Source organism: Chelonia mydas, chromosome 10, assembly GCF_015237465.2.
Source record: "Chelonia mydas isolate rCheMyd1 chromosome 10, rCheMyd1.pri.v2, whole genome shotgun sequence".
In the NCBI taxonomy this organism is placed as follows: domain Eukaryota; kingdom Metazoa; phylum Chordata; order Testudines; family Cheloniidae; genus Chelonia; species Chelonia mydas.
Window position 1 is genome coordinate 33,364,731 of NC_051250.2, and position 22,618 is coordinate 33,387,348.

The 22,618-nt window shown below is 51.5% G+C and overlaps 1 protein-coding gene across 3 annotated transcripts in view; it reads right to left on the minus strand.

The window, feature by feature from the left end:
• Nucleotides 1-1,541: 1,541 nt before the first annotated feature.
• The window catches only part of TFAP4 (transcription factor AP-4), a 34,858-nt gene continuing 13,781 nt past the window's right edge, over nt 1,542-22,618 (minus strand). The window contains exons 4-7 of one of the 3 annotated variants that reach the window (XM_037910585.2): nt 22,306-22,476; nt 18,244-18,327; nt 4,175-4,333; nt 1,542-3,100 (exon numbers count right to left, since the gene is read on the minus strand). In XM_037910585.2, coding sequence (XP_037766513.1) covers nt 2,906-3,100; nt 4,175-4,333; nt 18,244-18,327; nt 22,306-22,476 — 609 coding nt within the window. In that variant the 3' untranslated portion in view covers nt 1,542-2,905. Of the gene's footprint in view, nt 3,101-4,174; nt 4,334-18,189; nt 18,328-22,305; nt 22,477-22,618 lie in introns of all 3 variants that reach the window. The other 2 variants (XM_037910584.2, XM_037910586.2) reach the window with 2 other exon arrangements.

A 22,618-nucleotide genomic window follows, 5' to 3' on the forward strand; every position in this document is an offset into this window, starting at 1 on the left:
CAGGAGACTTAGAGGCTGGGGTAATACAGATCGAACTATGCAAAAGGCAGTCAAAGCATTCTCAGTCAAGGGCATCCGGCAGAAAGAACTTCCGAAGACAAGGTGAGTGTGGTGGCTGGTCACTTGAAAACTTCCTCTGTCACTAACTACTGCATCCCCTCCTTCCCATCAAAAACTGAGAGCATATCCCAAGCAGGGCTTCCACTAACCCCCACAGGGGGCAAAGAGCCAAAGAGTTCACTAGGGACTTTGCTATTGCTTATCTATTGTGTCCAGTAGGTGCACCAATGCTACAGTGATGTGCAGCTGTGCAAAATCTGAAGACAGAGGAGGTTCTTTGATTGAATGATTTGTAACCCTTACTCATTTCACATAAACCTTTGCTGAGGAGAGGGGGCTGTAATGCATTTCGAAATGCAGCTTATTTGGGTGTCCCCCAAGGATCCAGTAACAGGATGGCAAAGTCAGGGCTATAGCTGCAAGAGCGAGTGTGGGAGCACGCACAGGAGCAGCAGTCACGTGGCTGTGCCCATCTACCACCCCACACAGAAAGCCTGAGTGACACAGAGATCTTCAAGAAGTTAGGCTCACAGAGGAGCTGAATGTCCATGAGCGCTGAGCACCCAGCAGCTCAGGGGCAGGAAAGGGAGGTGCAGATGCACAGGGCTCTTGGATCAGGCAGCTCGCTCACTTGAGACAGCTATTTTTGAAAATCTTAGCGTGAAGGCGAGGCCAAGGGAGTGCCTCAGATTCACAACCCTGAGCAGGAGAGGAGAACGTTTACGACAGGTCCCATCATCTACCCACAGCAGAGTTCCCGACGGCAGCGGGAGCTGGCACAAAATTAAGGGGTAGAATATCATGGCCTCTGTGAGATAACGAAGATTAGCCGTCAGGTATCCCAGGCCAATTCCTCAGTAGGTTTAAACTGGTGTAGCCCCATGGAAGTCAATAGAATGATGCTGATTTACAGCAGCTAAGGAGTTGGACCTATCTGGGGAGTACTTCACCACCACCACGTTACTCGGTCTGCATTCGTTTTCCCCTCGGCTTCTCTCCATTCCTCATCCTCTCCTCCCTCTGCATTTCATTCTTAACCCGTCTCATCTCACCCGCGTGAGTGATCAGCAACCGAATAGTTACCACTGGCACAGAAAAGGAGTGCGCTTTAGCATTAACACGCCCTTTGGCTTATGAGTGGAGGGGGAGTTCACACCTCCTGGAGCCAGGGTTTCAAGCTGGCTGCAGACTCAGGTAACAATACTATCAGGTTAGTTGATTCCCATTTCAAAAGGTTTTCTTCACAGCCGTTCAGGCTAGAGGCTCAAGGCAAATGGAAGTCAAAATTCTGCAGAGGTTGAACGAGCGGCTAGGTGGCCAGATGCAGTTCCTGGGCCGGCGATGGGACACGTGGTGTAGAAGATGCCATGGAGTTCCTGGCACCAGCTGCAGGACTGGAGCCCGCTCTGGGAGGCAGAGCCGTCCCTCACCTGTGCTTACATAGCTCATGCATAGCCCACAGATTTTACACTAGGCAGAGATTCTAAAAAACAAAGTACAAACTTTATTTTGTTTCTTTACAAAGGCACAAGCCTTTTTTTTTTTCACTTTCTTAACAAAATATAATAGCTTCTCGATGAACACAAAGACCTGAAAATCGTAAAAAAAATACAAAAAATGAAAGAAAAACAGAGAAACAGTTGTGGCCGGGGAGGAACCTACCAAATACCCACAAGGCTCTACACAACACTGGCCTAAACCTACAGCCAAACAGGAAGGGGGTGGGGAGGGGAGAAAGGAAACCAAAACACAACAGAAAAAAGAAACAGAAGCGACACAATCACAGAACAGAACAGCTCTTCTGACCGGGCAGACCCCACAAAATGGATTAAGTGCTTTAGGAGGAAACAAAGGAAAAATAAAGAACATGAAATTGATATCGTCTTGTTGAGCATCTCCTGCCGTCGGGGCTGGAAATGATGTGGGTTTGTAAGGTTGGGATTTTCTTTTTTTCTTTTTTTTTTTTTTTTTTTAAATCTAAAGCAACACCACCAAACTGAAATCTAGTCAATTTTTAAGCGAGTTCAGAGTCCTTTCAAGTACTACACCTGCTCCCCCACCCCCCAAATGCTTCCAGTGGCCTTACAATCCCATCTTCCTGTTTTAGAAAGTGTTTTCTCGCCCCTGTTGCCATATGTGTGGGTTCTTTCAGGGGAAGTGCCCAGTGGTGCAGGAGAAGTAGTGAAACTGACCACACACAGAGCATCGCCAAACGCGCCAAGTAACCTCAACATATTCCTCTCTATTCTCCACTAGTCGGCTTGAGAGTAGGCAACTTGTTCTGTGCCATGGGACTTCAGTTGATGGTGTCCCTTTAATTTTTATTTTTTTTCCCCCTTTTTTAAAATAGAGAAACTACCAACAAACAAGAAACAAGAACTCAGGCAGGCCCATGAACAGCCTAGCGCCCGTGCACCAGCCACACCATCCATCACACCAGTGCTGGATAAAGCCGGGACTACTTTTGCAAGATTACTGTAAGTTGGGTTTGAGTTTTACAAAACCACAGGCGATTTGGTTCCAGGTCCCAGTTACCCGAACCCCCAAACAGTTCATCTGAGTTCAGATCCTGGGTTCCAGTTTTGGCCCATCTCTAGTTAAAAACAGCCCCCCACCCTCCCCCAGTGCTGGTTCACTGACACAGCACCCCCTCCCGCCCCCTGGTTTGCTTTCAACTGCAGCATGAACTTTCAGCGTGTCTGGTTCTAGCACTCCGATTTACAGTATTGAAAAAGGTCATAAAAGAGACCCAAATCGCATTGTATTTTTTAAAAATTTCAGCATATTCTCTGACATTCCCCTCCCCCAGTCCCACCCCTTTCCCTGCTGCTGGCTGGGGGGGGTGTCAGGGCAGCTCCCCTTCCCCTGAGGGATCTTCCTTGCTCTGATCCATGGAGTCACTGTCATCCCCCTCTGTGTCGGAGGCGGTGTCGGAATTGGAGGGCTCCAGGCACGCCCGGACGGGCGTCACGATGACCGCACGCCTCTGCTCCTCCTCCTGCAGCTGCTTTTCCTGCGTCCCTTCAATGTGCTGAATTGCCTGCCAAGGGGAAGGAACAGTGAGGGGAGTGGAGAGGGAACCCTGGCCACAGGGGCTTACATCCCTGGGGGAGGCAGGGAGGAGAGCATCAGGAGAAGAACCGACCCAGTTATGCCTGTTTATCCCCTGGTGCCCGTGTTCTCCAGAGGAGTCTCCTCCAGAAAGGCTGCTATCACTCTCCTCCCCTGCTAGTTCTGGGCTGGGTCTCCAAAGTTAGCCACTACTCTGCTTTGCAGCACCAGTGATCTAGCCCCATCCTTGGGCACCTTGGATGGAGACATACTGCATCCCGGGTCAGACACATGCCACCACAGTCTGGTTCCAACCTCCCCTGCAAAACTGAACCATGCTGGGGAGTGGCTGGGATATCCAGCCTGCACAGTGCACAGCAGCCCTTGGCTACCCCCCAGCACTCAGCATCACACTGGCTGCTCACCGGACACAGCTGGGTTTGCAGACCCTCGTGGGGTACGTAATTATGCTGCGATCATGCGGTGTGACCGCAGCTCGTGCACACGCACCCAAGCTACCTTTGATCTAGCTCGCTTGGTTACTGGAGCAGGGAAGCTGCCGTGGCACGGACCGTACTTTAGCAGCTAATCCGGGCTGAAGCCCATGCTGCTTGAGCCAGCTGGATTAAAGCTGTCAGGTATACCTCCACCTGCAGCAATCATGCCTCCGACTGCAGGGCAGACCTCCCGAGACAGCCTAGAAGAGAACTAGAAGTGCTGCTTCTCTCCTGGAAGCGTCACTGCTCTCCCAGGGCCCAGTACAGGTGGGATGCTGCCCACACATCCGGGGTGGGAACAGCAAGGTCTGACGCTGTTCAGACGGCTCTCTCCTAAGCAACCCCACCTCCAAGCCTGAGCCCATGGGAGTCTCAGCCACAAGCACCACTGAGGTTCACTCAGTGTTGGGGTTATGGGGAGAAGCCCAGACATTCCCCCAGGGGCCCCCAAATTCTCCCCACCAAGAACCATCCTGGCCTTGGAAGGTGCCCTGTCCTGAATTCTCCCCTTCTGACAGATACCCTCAGTTCTTCCTACTCCCTCCCTCCCAGATTTGCTCCCGTACCTGAACAATGGTGTCCAGGTTTTGCCTGGACGTGGAGACCGTGTTGATTACAGAGGATGGGCCCATGGTTACCACGGTGACGTGATGGGAAGGAGGTGGTGCTGGTACAATCACAGTGGGATGATGGGTGGGTGCTGGGGGACCGTGTGCGGGCAGGAGCTGGGGAGAGAAAGACAGACGCCATTGAGTATGGAAGCTGCCCAGCAATGCCTCCAGCACAGGTAAATCCAGTGCCCACGAGCTCCAAGGCACAGGAAGCGGGAGGAGCTCCCTGAAGGGGACAGGTCACAGCAGCCCAACAAAGGGAATGGAGCCAACACGTGGGCTCCATGCCCAGGAAACACTCAGTCGACAGCCAACATTGTGGGAGGAGCCTGCCATACACACCCCTCCCCTCCCCCCTTCACAAGAGCCGCCAACCCCTCGCCCTTGAGTAGGAGCTCAGCCATAAGCTGCCTGTGGACTGAGCCAAGTGAACAGCTCTGGCAAGTCCCCAGAGGGCACAGCTGGGGTCTCCAACCAGGCACTCTGCTGGCTGCCCACCGGTTCTCTGGCTACACCAGCCTGCACTAGATAAAGAGGACATTGCAATGCCAACCAGTCTGTCAACTCTGCCGTACTCCAGAGCAGGGTAGCTGCCCTCTGGATGCCTCCAGGTACAATCCAACCACCTGCAACCTAAAGTCAAACCCTTAGAGCACTAACACACACCATCACCAGCCCCTCCACACACAACACAAATCTACGTACCCTCTCCCCAACCACCCAACAGCCTTAGGGAAGGAGCAGAGGCTGGGCTGGCAGGGTGCCTGAAGGGTCACAAATCTGGACTCTGCTGGCAACCCCCGACACTTCCAAAAATAAGAAGGTTATGGGATCATACAGCTGGGATGGCAGAAGAATTGATAAACTGGGGCAGGCAAATGATGCAAGCAGACCTGCCAATGCCCCTCAATCCCGACCCACAGCCCCTTCCCTTCCAGTCCACATGGCGCCAAATCAGAGAGGTGGCTTTGGGAGCCAGGTGAGATTCATTCTGCTGGTATTAGAGATGAGATCCGAGTCCAGGTATTTGGAGACAAAAAAAAGCAAAGACAAAAAAAAGAGGTAATTCACTACACTCCCAGCCAGGGGAGAGGGCTGAAATGAGTCCATAACTCTTTCATTCCCTTGAACCCTTTGGAGACTGAGGAAACGTCTGACCCCACACCCCCTTCTCAGGGCTTGCAAAGCTGGCAGCCTCAGAAATCCAGGGTGCTACCGCAGTAGGTTTGGCTGATCTCAGACCTTTATGGTGGGCCATGCCCATGCTATCCCCACCACCTAGTCTGGGGAGTCCAGAATTGTAGAGGCAAAGCCCAGCCTTCACACAGATTCTAACCTTTTGCATGGCTAAGAGCACCTTGAGAACCTCACCGAGACAAGCCAATCAGCTGGGCTGAAGCTCGTCACCAATTTCCCCTAAATACCAAACTATTATGTTCAGATTTCAGAACCATTTCCATCCCAGCCCTCCAGTGCTGGCTCTTGGGGACTGAAGCCCATGGGCACAGGGAGGGCTCTTGTTTGAGGCACTAACCAGCCTGCATAGGTATTGACACCAAGCCCATTGCTCTAGGACAGGAGTTCTCAAACTGGGGGTCGGGACCCCTCAGGGGGTTGCGAGGTTATTGGGGGGAGGGTCACAAGCTGTCAGCCTCCACCTCAAACCCTGCTTTGCCTCCCACCATTTCTAATGGTGTTAAATATAAATTAAAAACACTTTACAATAGAAGGGGGTGGGAGGGGTGTCACACTCAGAGGCTTGCTGTATGAAAGGGGTCACCCGTACAAAAGTTTGAGAACCACTGCTCTAGGATCACACTTTCCTCCCAGCTGAGCCTGCCCCTCTGCTGAGGGCTCACTGCCCCCTGTGGGCACAAAGAGGAGTGGCACGGTCCAGCCCCTGTCCCAGGGGTCGGCAGCCTTTCAGAAGTGGTGTGCCAAGTCTTCATTTATTCACTCTAATTTAAGGTTTTGCATGCCAGTAATACATTTTAATGTTTTTAGAAGGTCTCTTTCTAAAAGTCTATAATATATAACTAAACTATTATTGTACGTAAAGTAAATAAGGTTTTTAAAATGTTTAAGAAGCTTCATTTAAAATTAAATTAAAATGCAGAGCCCCCCGGACCGGTGGCCAGGACCCAGGCAGTGTGAGCGTCACTGAAAATCAGCTTGCATGCCACCTTTGGCATGCGTGCCATAGGTTGCCTACCCCTGCCCGATCCATTCCTTTGCGTAGAGGATCTGTAATAAAATCAGTGCTGCTTACCAATGCATCAGCCTGAGCTAACACCCAATGAGACTGAAAGGGGTGGTGGGAGAGTTACTTCCCCCTGCTACTGTTTCAGGCTGGTTGCAGACTCAGGAATTTCTGCATTGGTTCATGTCTGGACATTTATCTTCAGAAGCACAAGGGCCAGAAACTTCCATTAAAAAGTAATCTTCAATTCTGCCACACGTGAATGTGTACTGCAACCGGAAATCTAGCAAGCTAGACAGATCCAGCACTGCTTCCCAGCTGGCTTCCAGCAGCACCAGGCTGAGGAGAGATGAGGAAAGGACATGGAGAGACCACCTCAAAAGGAGAGGAGTTACTTCTGGACAGTGCCCTCGCATAGCTGTGCTGATCCCTTCCTTCCCAGCAATGGCTCTCTCAGATGCCCACTGCAGGAGAGCAGCCAGCAGTGACCTCTGCTGAGAGGGGTCGAGAAGCCCTGCCAGGTGAAAAGTGACCAAACCTCAGCCCCAGAAAGCAGCATCCGCTTTGCTGCAGCATTTGACAGCAGCCCCTGCTAAATTTCAGAAAACACCTGATGAGCTGCCATCATGCTAAACAAGTCATCTCAAGATGGCCTGTCACAGGAATAGACGCAGACTCTTACCCACTTCGCCTTCGGGACAACATAGTATGACTCAGATTTTTCTCCAGAGGCCACAGATCAAACTGGTTTGACTTTCCACACTGCATAGTTCTGAGCAGTAGCTACCAGCTCTTAACCCTCAAGGTGCACAAATTCCCACACACCCAGCCCAAGGCTGGCTTTGGGGGAAGACAGGCAGCAGCGACTGACCGAAATCAAAGGCCATAATGAAAGTCCAACACGGTTTGTCCAAAGTTGGGATGAGGCCCAACCACTACCCTGTCTTTGGGGGATGTCAGAGGAGGGGAATTGGTCAGCAAGCATTTCAGCTCCAAACCCTTCAGGGTGAGGGGCACAGACAGGGAGATGCCCAAGGCAATTTGAATAACCCCACGTTCATGCCCCATGGAACAACTGGCTCCTGAGTGAAGGGTAAAGTTCGCAAGAACATCTAATGGTTTCACTAGGGGAGGGGCAAACTGGGAGGTCTCTTTCACAGAAACACAGGAGGCAGGAATAGCAACCAAGGAAGCTTTTTGTGTTGTCAAAGCTAACCCTGGCAACTGCAGAGAGAGAAGTCCGAAACAGACAAAGTCAAGGCCTTGACCTTGAACATCTAGCTCCATTTGGTACTTTCCTAACAGGCGGCTTTCTGGAATCTAACAGCACTCCCCTGATCTCCTGAGATAAGCACAGGTCCCCCTGACCTCAGAGACCCAACAGGCTGCAAGGTCTGGATGCACTACCCAGCTAGGATAAGAAATCTTGACTTGAGGAAGAGGGAGGAGTGAATGGATGGCATTTGGACAGAGCCATAAGCTCTGAGAATGGAAAGCCACTTCTGCTGCACCCACGCTGGGACAGTGACAATCACTCTGGCTCTGTCCTGACAAGTCTTACTCAATATTTGGGAAGGAGAGGAAACAGGAAAGTTTAAGCTAGCATAAAAGGGATCCAATCCACACTGGGGATCACTGCCTGCTCTCAGGTGGGTCTTGGGATGCTTGTTCTGATGTGTAGCAAACAAGTTCACCTCCTGGTGACCCCACCTGCAGATACAAGACAAGCCCCAGAGTCTGAGTGACTAGGACTCATGTCATTGGCAATGGTGGGTTGAAGTGCTCTCAGGCTAGACTGGAAGTATCCTCCTCATCACCTGACGAGCAGGACGCTCCTGCAAGATGTTCTGTGGCAGCATCCACTAGAGTCGAGAGCCTCCGAGACACCGAAGGGGAACGATCACGTCCACGCGGTGAGTGCTTGGTGGGCACACCAGGCTGTCACCCTGCAGCCATGACACTGGGAAAGGGGGGTTGTGCAGGCTGCCAGGCCTAGGACTCAGATCTTACACCGGACCACCTACCCTGCGTGTGGCTAGCTCACTGGCCTGGATGACATCCTAGAGGAAGGCAACTAGAGCCTTTCCAGAATCTACGGTGACTACCAGGAAGGTCAAGCCCAAAGTTGGGACCATGGTGGATTTGTCTGTCTCAGATCTGCAGAGAGAGCAAGTCTCCCCCAGGGCATGGACACCACCGCTGTTAGAGTATGGATAAGCAGGGTAAAGGTATACGTAGAACATTTCACTTCGAGCTCTATAAGTGCCTTACATTGACAGGCAAGTAGCATTACCCCAAACTAAAGCAGATGTGAAGTGACTTGCCCAAGGTAGCAGGTGAATGGCAGAGTATGGTATGGAACCCAAGTCTAGTGACTCCCACTCCAGGGCCATATCCACTGATTGACGCTGCCTTTTCACAGGCTAGTCTTCCAGATACCCCTGCAGGTCTTGACAACACAAAGAGGCTGCATCTACAGCGAAGTGCTTGAACACCCTGGGGATGCCAGCCCAAAGGCACCCCCGGGTGTTGGTAGTTACACACTGTGAATCTGAGGGGCTTCCTGGACTTTTGCCTTGAGATGTGGAAATAAAATAACTAAGGCTTAGGGCCCTCCCTCTACCAGTCCTGAGGGCTGAGAGCAGGGGTTACACTCCCCAGAAAAACCAAGCAGGATTGGATTTCCCTTGGGTATTTGTCCTATGCATTGAGGTCTAGAATAGGATGCAGGCCTCAGTTTCGTTTGCAAATAAGGATACTGGGACTCAAGCCGTTTCTCTGCTCGGGTTCCTGTACTCCTTTTATGGCTCCCACTTTCCAATGGGCCAAGATCTCCTCTTGGAGCAGTTTCATGTAACTGGGATCCTTGAACAGGGAAAGAGGGCTTGGCTATTAGCATGGCTTCCCGCATTCCATGAGCGCTAGGAACCAGCAGTCTGAAGAAATGGCTTGCCATGCCTGAAAATATTGGGAATGGTCTGCAAAGGTAGGGGTAAAACAAAGCATGAGGACTCAGTGTTCCAGGACTGGTTTGAAGTCCTCTGGTGCCATCAGGAGCTGAGGCCAAAGAGCAAGACTTGTCTTTTGATTGGATCAGAAGAGCTTCCTAAATGGTCTGGGCCTCTGCAGGCAGACAGCTCCTGAAAAGGACTGCTGTTAGGTGTCCCTTATGGAATCTAACTGAAAATTTCCTGTGGAAAACAGAGACTCAAGCTCAGGGATGCACCCATGGACTTTCATCTTTCCCAAGACCACATCTGCCTCTGAGCCGAAGAGATCTGTGCTTTCACAAGGTCAGTTCATAGCTTATACCGGAGCTGCAGTAGAGTGACCAAAAATCCTGAGCCAGGAACGTATGCTCAGAGAGACATCCAGATACACCAAAGAAAGACCTGAGGGAAGCAGACACCTCCTGGAACATCTCCAGAAAATAAAGTCACTTAACCAGTAACTGCAGCTCTCCAAGAGTTGCACATCAGCATTCACTCATGGGATGGCACCCAGTGTCTGAGCTTCTGGAATGGGATTTTTTTGTCCTCAGGAAACGTACTGCTCAAGGGGCAGCTTTGGACCAGAAAGAGAGAATTCATCTGGCCATAACTGCCTCATAACTGGCTGCTCTCAGAGTCCAGGCAGATGAAGGATCAATCTCGCTTCCAAACACATCCACTCACTTGGACACTGATGACTCCTCCTCTGTTCTAGACTTTCCATTTGCAGCAGCAGCCACAAGTTAGCCCCAAGGTTGGATGCTGGAAAAGAAAAGAAAAGCCGGCCTCCCTTAGAATCTAGCCTGAAGGACGAAGACATTTCCCACGCGACAGAAGCGGAGGTAAGCGTTCCAGACCCTTTTAGTCCCCTCCAAAGGAATGCCTGTGGCCAGCGAGGGCTGTTCCCTCTTTTTGGCCTGGAGCTCCAAGACGTCAAAGGCCTGAGTGGCTTCCCGGGGTTGGCTGTTAGAGGGACGGCACTCTGCCCAGCAGATCCTGAAACACCATGACAGCTCCAAAGGCTGGAGGAAGCAGTCGAGTCAGTCCCATCTTGAGAGGAGTCAAGAGGATGCCTCCAAGGACTGTCTCTCCAGAGGCCTTTCCTCCTCTGCAAGAGAAAGCGGCTCCCTAAAAGCACCACCACTTACTCCAGGGACTCAGGAGGCAGCTGCAGTAGAGTGATCCCCACAGGAACCTTTATCATCTTAGGAGGAGACCTCAGCTTCACTCCTTGTAGAAGAGGCCTGTCATAACCATACAGCTAAGGGTAGCCTAGAATTCCTCCTTACCTGTAAAGGGTTAAGAAGTTCAAATAACCTGGTTGGCACATGACCAAAAGGACCAATGGGGGAAGAAGACACTTTCAAACCTTGGAGGGGCAGGGGAGAAGAAAGGCTTTGTGTGTGTTCTCTTGGGAAGCAGAGAAGCATCAGGTCAGAAAACTCCTTCTCCTATAAATCATTTTTTCCTTTGCTGGAGGGAGGTTTATTCCTGGTTTTTGTAACTTTGAAACTAAGCCTAGAAGAAGTTCTGTTGTGTTTTTGAATTTGTTACCCTATAAAGTTATTTTCCATCCTGATTTTACAGAGATGATTTTTACCTTTTTTTTAAAAAAAATAAAATAAAATCCTTCTTTTAAGAACCTGACTGATTCTCTATTGTCCTAAGAACCAGGGGTTTGGGTCTGTGATGACTTTGTAACCAATTGGTTAGGACATTACTCTCAAGCCTCCCCAGGAAAGGGAGTGTAAGGGCTTGGGGGGATATTTTGGGGGAATAGGAACTCCAAGTGGTCCTTTCCCTGATTCTTTGTTAAATCACTTGGTGGTGGCAGCGTATCTTCCAAGGGCAAAGAATTTGTGCCTTGGGGAAGTTTTAACCTAAGCTGGTAGAAATAAGCTTAGGGGGTCTTTCATGTGGGTCCCCACATCTGTACCCTAGGGTTCAGAGTGGGGGAGGGAACCAATGCAGAAGGAGAGCAGCATAGGGCTAAGAGGTGCCCAGTGCCCATGTGTATTAAATCTCACAAATCCTGAGGCTGTCCAGCGGGACAGCTGAGGCTCTAAAGCCATTCTTGTGCCTGCACAAGGTTCTCCCGAGGCGGAACTACAGCAGAATGGGATGGTGCCTAACTCTTGGAGCCAAGACTGCCATAGTACCGAGCTGAGCAGTGCCGTCTACAGCTCTGATGACACCACCAGTCTGCAGAAGGACTCATCCCCATGGTGCCAGAAGGTGACTGTTCTGGAGAGAACTTCGCAGGAAGCGTTCCAATGGAGCCTGTGGGGGGAGTACGTAGGGGTCAATCCACATCCCTGGATTTCACAAGCACACACCAGATCCGTGACTGGGTGCTGCTGTAACTCTTATCAGATGAAATCTGATGGGCACACCCAGGCAGGTGACCACTTTACTCAGCCAGGACCTGAGGAGCTCTACCCTTGCCAGGAGTCTTAGGATCTGGGAAAGCCAGATCTGATGGCTAGATCTCTGCTGTAGCCCTTTTTTTCACAGGCCATTCTGAGTTCCTTACAGGCACCTTTCCAGCAGGATGACAACCCCCTACAGCCTAGAATTTTGCATCAGGCTGTGGCACTGAGCAAGGCTTAACACCCACCTCACTTGTGCCTTTTTTAAAGAAGGTCACCCAGATTTATGCGCTACTAGAGCAGGTTCTAGATCTGAACCTAAAGGAGCCCAGAAAGATCAAAAGAACAACTTACAGGCTCAGCTGCTGCAAAGAGCCCTCTCCCAAAACTTTAGAGGTGCATATGCCCTTCTGAAGCAGGGAACTTGGTGAAGCAAGACAAAACCATCTGTGCTCAGTGTAAACACAATCTCATCTCAGGCCAAGCATAAAATCTTGATGACGTGGTCCAAAAACCCCCCACAAAACCCTACAATCTTAAGAGACAGCTTGGACTGAATCGAACGTTACAAACTTAATTTTCTACAATTAGATGTAAAGGTTACATGGAGAAGAAAGGGAGAGGTTGAGTTCATGAGCATACCAGCTGTTAGACAGAGGGGAGGTATGAGCGTGGCCTATGGAGTACAGGGTTTGCGAGAATTTCATTCACATGCTCTTTAACTACTGGCTGTTGCTCAGGAGGGCTGTGCACATGTAGGTATTTTAGCATGACACAGTGTTAAAAAAAGGAAGAGTTGCAAATTATAGTCTTTATGGTCACAAAGATTTCAACAAGACTTACCACCTCACTCAGCACTCAATGAACATGCAGGGGTCCAGCAGATCCTTGCCCTGTTCTGTTCATGGTTACACCAATGTAAATCCGGAGTAACTGAACCAAAGGAGTTAGTCCAAATCTACAACGCTGTAACTGTGTAACGTGTCCATTAGTGCCTGGAAGTGACGGGGAACAGTGAATGAGGCCACGTGCACTGAGTGAGCCACATTTTTTAAAGAAGTCGTTTTGACAAAGGTTGGACTATTTCTGAAACATGATGAAGGCCTCAGCATTGCTGGCTGTAGCTGAATTTTAAAAATGTAGCATGTTCTCGGGAATACAGAGAGGGTAAGTTAATACAGAAACATTTCAATAGGGTTTTTATTTTTAATAGAAAAGGATGGTGGCGGGGGAGAGAATAAGGTGAAACTTGGCTCCTAAATTTGTACGTTATGTGTAGTTTTACATTCGTATGCAAAAATCAAAAACTTCCATTTGTCTGACTGCAGAACTAGAACATATATTTCCTCTGTATCAGACACCCTGTATTAGTTACATTTTAAAAATACATACTTGTGAATTTCCAGAAATGTACTGGGAATTATCTTTACGTTTTCACAGAGGATAGCAGAGAAGCAGAATTACAGCGGGAGGAACTTTCACTTCCAATACTATCTGTGCAGGGCTCTCACTCCTGCCTCTTCGCAGAAGATTGATGGAACTCCTTTGGTTCTTAAGAGCAGTGGAAGGGGGTTAAAGAACAAGTCAGGCTTCCTGCCGGCAGCTATGTGCCACCCACTGCCAAGGTAAAATGATGCCTTCAGACCATTCCAGAAAATTCGTATGAGAAGGCAAAGCTCCCACAAAGAGCAAACAAATTGATCAATGCACAAAAAAAAGCGTGCCTCAGAAATTCACAAACCCAGGAGTGTGCGAGAGAAGCTAGACCTTTAAAACAGGGAATTTCCAAGCATCCATGGGAATCCTGCCGGAGGGCTCTGGAGAAACAGAGTGATAAGGGAAGTGAGTTTTCCCCTCTCTTAGAAGTCATTTGTGCAGGATTCTCACTCTTCGAGAGCAAGCTCTAGGTGTGGCCCAACAAGCAGCACAGCTGAAATGAGCAGCAACACCAGGCCATCACCAACAGTGTGATCGGGGAAAGGTGCTGCTCTAGGCTGGTCGGAGCACTAGCTGCACTTGGAGTGAAAGTTCAGCAAGGACCAAAAGAAGCATGGGGGCGGGGCAAGAACTGGCCAAATGAAGACACACACACAAAGTTTGGCTTCCACAGAAGGGAAACTAAACCCTAGTGCCCAGAGACTAAACTGGGATTCCCTTCTTGAGCCCAAACCAAGCCGCAGAGCCCAGTAAACACATGCAGAGCAGGTGACAGCTATGTTACAGAACACCTGTGATGAACAGATCTCTAGGACAGGCTGGAGTGAAGGTATTGCCTCAACCCTTGGCATGGCCTGCTTAATTCAAATCACTTAGGTCCTGGCAATGTGAAAGGCAGAGAGAGACACACTTAGCCACAGTCCTTTCAGTAACAGCACTGCCAGCACATGGGGTTTAAAATGAGGAGACCTTCCTAGAGCTAACAGCAAACTCTAGGGACCTTTTGACATGCGGCGCAGCGCTCCCACATACACCAGATTTTGCAGGACTTTCCCCATTCCAATGATCCAAGCTGCCTGTTCCTCAGGACTGCTGAGACAACAATGTAGTCCTGCAGGGAAATGGGGAGGAGAAGGGAGACTGCCCACCCAAGCGCTCTGTAGCCAAGAAGAAAGTGCATGGAGCTGGGAGCCAGGAGTTCTCTCACATCTCTAGCGAACTGTTTCGGTGCTCTTCAGAGCCCTTATTACTGAGCGGAGCCTCACTCCTTAACTTAGGAGGCAATCGAGTATCAGCCCCTCATTTTACAATATGGTAACAGATTGCACATGGACCCTTCAGGCAAAACTGAGACTAAGCCCAGGTCTCATATGGTAGATCCAAGTCTTCTCTGTTCAGCCACCCTGCCTCTCCGAATGAAAGTGCCAAATCTACGGGCTTGGCTTCCTGTAACATTGCTCTACTAAATCAAAGTCCCCTCCCAGAGCCAGGAATCGGACCAGGAATTCCTGAGCTCCAGCATTTGCTTGCTGCCTAATGTGATGGAGTTCACTCAGGGTGGCACCTCCTGCCAATCATCTCAGGCATTAGCTTTCTCAGCTGGTACGCCTTCTCCTGGTGGTGCCTCTCTCGCCACCTTCTCCACCTACAGACTTGTCTCACTCCTAGACACGCAGTATCTTCTTCACATCTCGGCCGTGTCACCATCTGTTTTCCCCCTGCACCTTCTTCATCCTCTTCGCAGGGCCGCAAGCCCGCAAGTCCCAGTAGCTAGCCAGGAGTTACCTCTTAGCTCCTCCAGTCCCTGCCACTAACTGCTCTGTCCAAGGTGCTACCATCCTGCAGCCCACTAGGAACACCATCCTCTCTCCTTGGGCTCCCTGAAGTAACTGACCCAGCTCTGCCCTGCAGCTCTCTTTTATTTAAGCCCGCTGGGCCCTGATTGGCTGCTAGGCTACTTTTAACCTCTTCCTTTCCAGTGTGGCGTGAACACCCCATCAAAACGAGCAAAAAATAAAAGAATAGCAAAATGTGCCAACTCCCCGCATCTGGTGGCTGGTCCATAGAGAGGATAAGTTACTCCTTTAGTTCAAATGGTAGAGATCTGTGCTGGGATCCAAAAGTCCATGGTTCAAACCAAGCTGATGGCTCAAGCAGGGATCCCCAATGGTTGCACATGACTGAATTTGTTAGTCCAGTTCTCTTTAAAACTGGGTTGGATCACACAGCAATGAGCTGTCCTTTAAAGAACTGGTTGGAGAATTAAGCCATTATATCCAATTTGTTATGGCCCATCACAAAACAGGTGTAGCACATTCAGGTATCTGTCACACGTTTCGATGGCCCGTGTCACATTCAGGCAGGTGTGAGCGTAGGAGGGCCTCCCCAAGATGGACATGGAAGCACACTGGCAGGACAGTCCCCTCCTTCAGGAGGAATTGGGAGATCTTCTGGGAGAGCAATCTCCCTTGAAGAGCCTGCAATAAGGCAGATGGAATGAGGGCCGGAAGCTCACTCGCTCTGAATCGAGCTGAAGTCACTGGCAACAGGAGAGTCCCCTTCTGTGTAAGGCAAGCTGACAAGGAGCAAGTCCAAGAGGCGCTTCCACAAGCTTTGGCAGGACAGTAATATCCCACTGACGCAAAGCACAAGCCCTGCAATAAGCTAATGAGGGACAGCAGCAATGCTGTTTTAACCACACTTGTCTCATCCCACTCAGGCTTTAGTTTGGAGAGGTTACTCCCCAGAGCACTCCAGCCCAGCCTGGAGTTGGACATACAGGTCTCCCCCTAGAGTGCCTCAGGGAGGACTTGCAGACTTGCTCCATGAGTCTTACGTGCTCAGGGTAACATGTGCACACGTGCCTGGCACCCCAGCACGTTGTGTTAGGCTCCAAGGAAGACCTTAATGATGTGACCATCAGGACTGCAGCACTGACAGGGTCTGAAGCTCCTGAGTGGGCTCCTTCACCATGCCTTTCCTGCAGAGAGAGCAGGGCACCAGCACATCCAGGGAAGCACTGGCACAGCAGAAGCATGCGCAAGCTCCATAGAACAAAGACATCTGGAGGCCAAACAGCAGAGCAGGCACAGATACCAAGCACCACTCCGGCTGGCAGCTCAGGTTTTTAGCCAGAGCACCTACACTCAGTGCTGGCGCACCAACACGCCAACAATACAAGTGGGAAGCATCAAAGACTAAGAGGGTCCCCAAACAAAACAGGCACAATGCACTGCAGAAGACAGGCATCGAAAGGCGCAAGGCCAGAGCTGACAGGTTGGGTACAGGAACCGAGAGGGAATCAACAAGCATTGTTGGGATGCTGGGATCTGATAGAGAGCTAGAGTGATGGCCAACGAAGCAGTCTTCTGCAGGGAGCTCCTTTGCAGACTGTGCTCAAGAAGGAACCGGCTGCAAAATGTGGAAGGCGGCAAGATAGGGAACAAAGCACATGCCATCAACTTTGCAGAAAGGAGCTAATCGCTTCGAGGGGATTTAAAAAGTAACATCCCACCCTGCCTCTTTCATTACACTCTGCACAGCCAGGGAACTCAATGAGGCAGAGGACCTACAGGAAGAATCTTATACGTGACCATGCAATTCAACTGCACATTAATGCCCAAGGAGGGAACAGCGGTCAGATTATGCAGCAACCTTCACTTGGGCATGTCCTGACTTCTGGATGCTTAGCACGCTAGCTTGGTCTGGCCAAACTGGACATTCACAGCCCGCATGATCCATCTGCCTGCTCTTTTCCGTGAGGATTAAGGATATTTCATTTTCCCTGGGCACGGAAAGGCTTTTCTATGGAAAGTTCATGGGGGGCACAAACAACGTCACATGCTGGGTGGAGTCAGAAGCTCTGAATGGGGGCGGTGGTGTAACGTCAGCACTTACTAGGTTAAGAGGCACTGACAGCCCTGACGGAACCGGCTGGCTTGGGGTGGAGCAGGTGCTTTCAGCGCTAGGTTGCTAGTCCAAACACAGACCAGGTCTGTTGTGAGGGCAGCTAGCTCACAGATGTCCTGCGTGAGGAGAGCTATCAGGTCCTCATAGACAGACTTCTGCAAACCAGAACCCAAGAACTGCCCCTGCTTATCCTCAGCAGAAGAGCCAAAGACTGAACTGGCAATGAACTCCCCCTACTCCTGGATGGACCCCTCCAGGCAGCACTCAGGGAGATTCTCACCTTCCTGCCAACTATGCTGCACCTGCTAGGGGGACATCACACTCCAGCCAGCAGAGCTGTCCACCCAGCATTAACCAGACCACACCTGGCATGGGCCCAAGCAGAGCCAAAGGTCACGTTCTCTAGGTCTAGCTCTCCCCCCGCAGAGTGGCATTCAGACACAAGATCGGATCCAACATAACCCAGGCCCTCCTCAACGTGGTCATTCCCCGGTGGGACCACCACCAGTGGTGAAGAAAGCTTCTTGCTACCCAAGGGAGAGAGAGGTGGACCTATGGAATGTGACCGAGACTTCTGGATGGAGGATTAGAGCAAAAGGACTAAGCTACAAGCTGTGGTTCTCCCACCGCCCCCATAGCCACACTCAGGAGCCAGTCCTTCCCCAGCAGCAGCTTCAAATGATGCCCTCAGCCTGCAAGCTGGGAAGACAGTTCTCTGCCACCACTGCCACGTCGCCCCCTCCCAGCAGGAGAGGTGCGAGAGGGCCATGCGCGCTGCGCCCCTTCCCCCTCCGCTGGAGCCGAGAGCATTGCCAACGCCATGCTCTCAGCCCCAGCCAGCCCGAGGATGGAAAGACTCCAAGGTCTTCCTGATGGGAGGTGCATCGTGTCATCGGGCCGCTCCCCCCAACACCCTTGGATTTAAACACCTGCACATGAGGCTGTGGGCAAAACCATCTGAAATCTCCCTGCAGAGGAGCTAAGGACAGGGTCAGCGTTTGGGCCACATGTGATCTCAAGGGGGTTGGGGCGGTGGGAGATGGGAGGCGGGGTCAGCGCACTCACCTGCGTTCGGATCTGCTGCTCACGTTCCAGCTTCTCCTGGTGCAGCAATCTCACCTGTTCCTGCTGCTGCTGGAGCTGCACCTGCTGGGCGATCACCTTGAGCTTCTCAGGGTACATGTGGGCCTCCAAGGAGCGCACCTGCCAGCCAATCAGAGAGAGGAGCCCATACCATTGGGTGTGGAAGAGGAGCACAACCCCACCCTACACATACATCAACCCTGCTTATCAAGACGGCGCCAAGGCAGTCTGGTGGCTTGGTACTATGATGGAATCCATTTCAGTGCCAGGGATTCCACCACAGCACATCACGGGTCCTCACACCACCCACCCCCAAAGGCTTCCATGAGGGAGAGCTGCTCATAGAAGCAGCAGCAGCAAGAGAATTCGGCAACTGCTGGGAGCAACCAGCGCCAAATGCCAAAGGATGTTCCTCTGTGGTGAGGCCCCTGCAACCAGTGTCTCGGGTACACGAGGTGGCAGCATGTGGCCGACACACTCCTTAATGCTGCGCTCCTGCAGTGAAGAGGGATGAATGAAGCAAAGAGATAGGAAAGAGCCTGTCTTCCCGACAGTGTGCCTCTGGGAGGAATGCAGTGAGGCTGGGTGTTAGCTGAACACCGCTTGGAGATTTCCAGGGACCCATAAGGGAAGATATGAATCAGATGCAGATCTAACATGACTCTGGAGCCTGGGCTCCGCTCCTTGGTCAGCACAGATGTCCCCTGTTGGAAGGCTGAGTCTGTTATGTGCAGTCTTCACAGGATCAAGTCAGGGGACTCCTGAAAAGTTTCTGCTCCACAAATGCAAGGGCCAATTCATTGTCTTCAAACTCCCGTACCAGTGTGATCCATGTGCCATGCTACTGAGAATTCCAGCCATCACTACCACCAGCACTGGAAGAGATGGGCAACTCCCTCCACTCTGCTTGGCCACCAGGGAAATTATCCACCTGAAACTCCATTCCTCTGAGGAGACCATTGCAACAGGATTGTTGCTCTTTGATCTTAGCATGAGACCAACAGGACTCCCACTGCTCTGAAAGGATTTTCAGCCCCTGGGGCAGCGGTAGCAGGTTGGGGCATGAGCCAGGCCCCCTACCAGTCACGCTCCAGAGGGGATATAAATGCAGCCTTCCAAAAGCTCCAGTCATTTCGTTCAGTTCTGCTGAAGGTGAAGTTCCCATAACAAGTCACGATGATCAGAACCTAAGCACCAACAGCAACACAGTGCAAGGAGAACACCTGGAAAAGAGCCCCCAAATCAGAGGCACTGGGTGGGCAGGTGACAACCCTGTCTGACTGATCCCTTTCACTCTGCTTCTCTGAAGAGAGGGGACTCTCTCCTCCGTAAAGATACCGTCCCACAGGAGTTGCACGCACAATAAGCAGCTCACAGAATGACCAAAAGAAGGAGTACAGCCAATGGAGTGGCAAGAACACGCTGTGCTTTAATATAGACACCTCAGTGGGGTAAGACAGCTCTTCAAAGTCTCAGCTACTTGGATGTTTTGCACCTGAGAGGAGACAGTAAATTAGAAACAAAAAAAACTTTATACAAAAAGATAGGCAATAAGGGACATCTGCAATGAAAAAAGGACCTCCCTGAGGGCTGAATAACAAGGGGTCCCAGGCCTTGGGACCAGGTTCAGAGGCTGAAATGGCATTCCCTACTGAGAGGAAATCAAGGCAGTGAGGCTCTATATGTGTGGAGAAGAGACTGCAGCACTGTGTTACCGGATTTCTGCAACAGAAACACACTGAGACAGCCCACGGGGACAGCTTTGCCTTGAAACGGCAGCCAAGTTCCAAGCTAGCTGGGCCATGGCACCATGCATCACTCCAGGCACTTCGACATAGTCATGGCACTGCCAAATGCTGCGAAAACCTGGATGGCTCTTTTAGGGCTTTAGTCCACTCAAGGCAGAAGCCAAAGACCTTTCAGCACAGAACACATGGGGAAAGGCCTCACCAGGATGGGCGTGAGGAGAGCTGGCAGGACAACAGGCTGGCATCTGACACAGTCTTGGGGAGGAATCTCAAGAGTCCATAGCACTCACCTGAACCTCCAAGTCTGGCAACCACTAAGGACCTCTGAAGATCAACAGGAAGGTCAAATCAGCTTTCCAAGCACAGCCTTGCCCTACCCTCACTCGGAGCGACCCAAGGGGCAAGCCAGGAGACAGACTTGAGAGCACATGGGTGCGGGACTATGAGCATGGCTGGTCTTCCCCGTAGCGACAACCAACTCCACCACACGGTCTCAGAGTGGGAGGGAGACCCAGCTAGCACCATCTTCTGGGAACAGTTTTTTTTCCTCCAGCTCTTGCGAGAGGGTCTGCGCTAGGGGCCTGCCACCCACCCCTCTTTCACCAGCTGAGCCAAAATGAAGTAAATGAGCATGACAACCTGCTCGGAGAGAGTTCTTAGCCCAGGTACTTCACAGTCATGGCCCTTGTGGAATCCCAGACTGGCTTCAGCTCTAAGTCACCCATCTTGAAGAACTTCAGTAGGAACCAAGAAAGAGCAGAATCCTCACATGAATAGGACAAATTTGGCGTTCCCACAGTGGGAGAGAATTTAGCATCATCCGAGTCCAGAGAGCAGCCTCTGTCAGCCTGGTTCTCTGCCTGCCCTGATGCAGGCAGCTGGAATTATTGAGGGGATTGGGAGAGGAGTTGGGAGACCTTAGATTTGGAAAGCAGAGATATCAAAATCTCCTGTGCTGGGAGAGCCAACTGCCTCAGCACAAGTGCTCCAACTCCATCTGCTGGGTCCAGGCTAGAGGGATGCTTCCGAACAGATAAGGAAGGCCTCATTGAAACCTTGCAGGGAACCAGGAGCAATCAGGGTAGGCACCAAGCATGCACCAATACTCAGAATCTGCACTCCTTCTCCCCTTTCAGTGGATGAGTTCTGGAGGGGGAGAAATCTGAAGGCCTTGATGCAAAGCTGCCTGGAACCAGAGCCCTCAGGGAGGGAGCGTCAGCACCTCCATCTTGACTGTGGAGTTTCCACCTCGTTTCATGACCTAGAGCTCCGCATCCAGGCTTCAAGCCTGAAGGCCCAACCGCACCAAGGAACCAGCACTGGGCAGAGCCCGTGGCTTCAATGGGAATGGAGCCGTGTGCTTCACTGGACCGAGTAGTTCACAGCCCAGTCTGCACCATCACGGTGTGCAAGCGCAGAGTTTGGTGCTCCACTATCTTGACTAGCTCAGGGCTGAGTTTTGAGATTTACCCTTTGAAGCACTCTGGGCCCAGCCACAGACTGGACTTCCAGGAGTCTCCCTGGGGTGCCTCAAGGAGGGCACTGAGGTGCCCCACATTTCAATGCCAGGAGCAAAAATCGTAGACAACAGCCAACCTGCACATCCTGGCCTAGGGAGACAGCACAGGCATTCATCACAGACACAGCTCTGTCATACAGATGTGACCTGGAGGTAAGGAGCAGCCCTGCTCCGCCTTCCGACACACACCAGTGAAGACGTGGCCCGTCAAGAGACATGAGCGCGCCCAGCAAGGCTGAGGCAGATACAGCCAGAGCCCTGATGGGCTACAAGAACATGCTATGACCATAGAACGTAAGCAACTGACAGGCAAACAATGACAAGGGCAGCAACAGCACGTCAGGAGCTCCTGAGCCAAGTGGGAAAATGGCTGGAACACGGGGAAGGCAGCACGTATATCCTTCAGGACATGGCACAAAGCGTCCGGCAGAGTGCCAGGATCCCACTCTACCTGCTTACAAATTGTAGTCGCTTCACCAAGACAAAAGAAATTCCTGGCAGATGGTACTTCAGAGAAATTAGTGTCTCAGCACATCTCATCTGGGTTGATCTGCAATCGTGCACTAGAGGGCGCCACAAGACTGCAGACTGCCTGCACTACCCTGCTGCAAGCACAAGGGGCCAGGAGCACAGACGGCTGCCTCCCTGAGGAGTCAATCTGCTGGTGAGCAGGTGGCACAGGCTGGGTCCTCTCCTCCTCCAGTCACTACCCTGAACAGGCTCCTCAGAGGCTGTCAGTTCCCCCAGACACCCCTGCCTGGAGAGCAGAGCACCCTCCTTGCACCGGCTACCCTGTGTCCAGGCTGTCTACACCCCCTGCACAGGCCTCACCTGCTCCTCCAGCATCATGCGGACCGAGCGCTCCTTGTCAAGCTGCTGTCGGAGTTCGATCATTTCTCGGCGCAGATCCTCTGCTTTCTCGTCCTCCCAGATGTCCGGCGACCCAATGCCCTCGTCCTTGTCCTCTGCCCGCCGCCGCTTCGGGGAGGAGCCACTGAACTCCTGCCAATAAAACAAAGTCAGAGGCAAAGGGACCAAACAGTGACCACAGGGCCTGTCAACGAATACCCTTCCATCACCACAGGGATCCCAGAGCATGCCACAGATTGCACAGCAAAGTGCAGCCACCTCTGGAATGGAACAC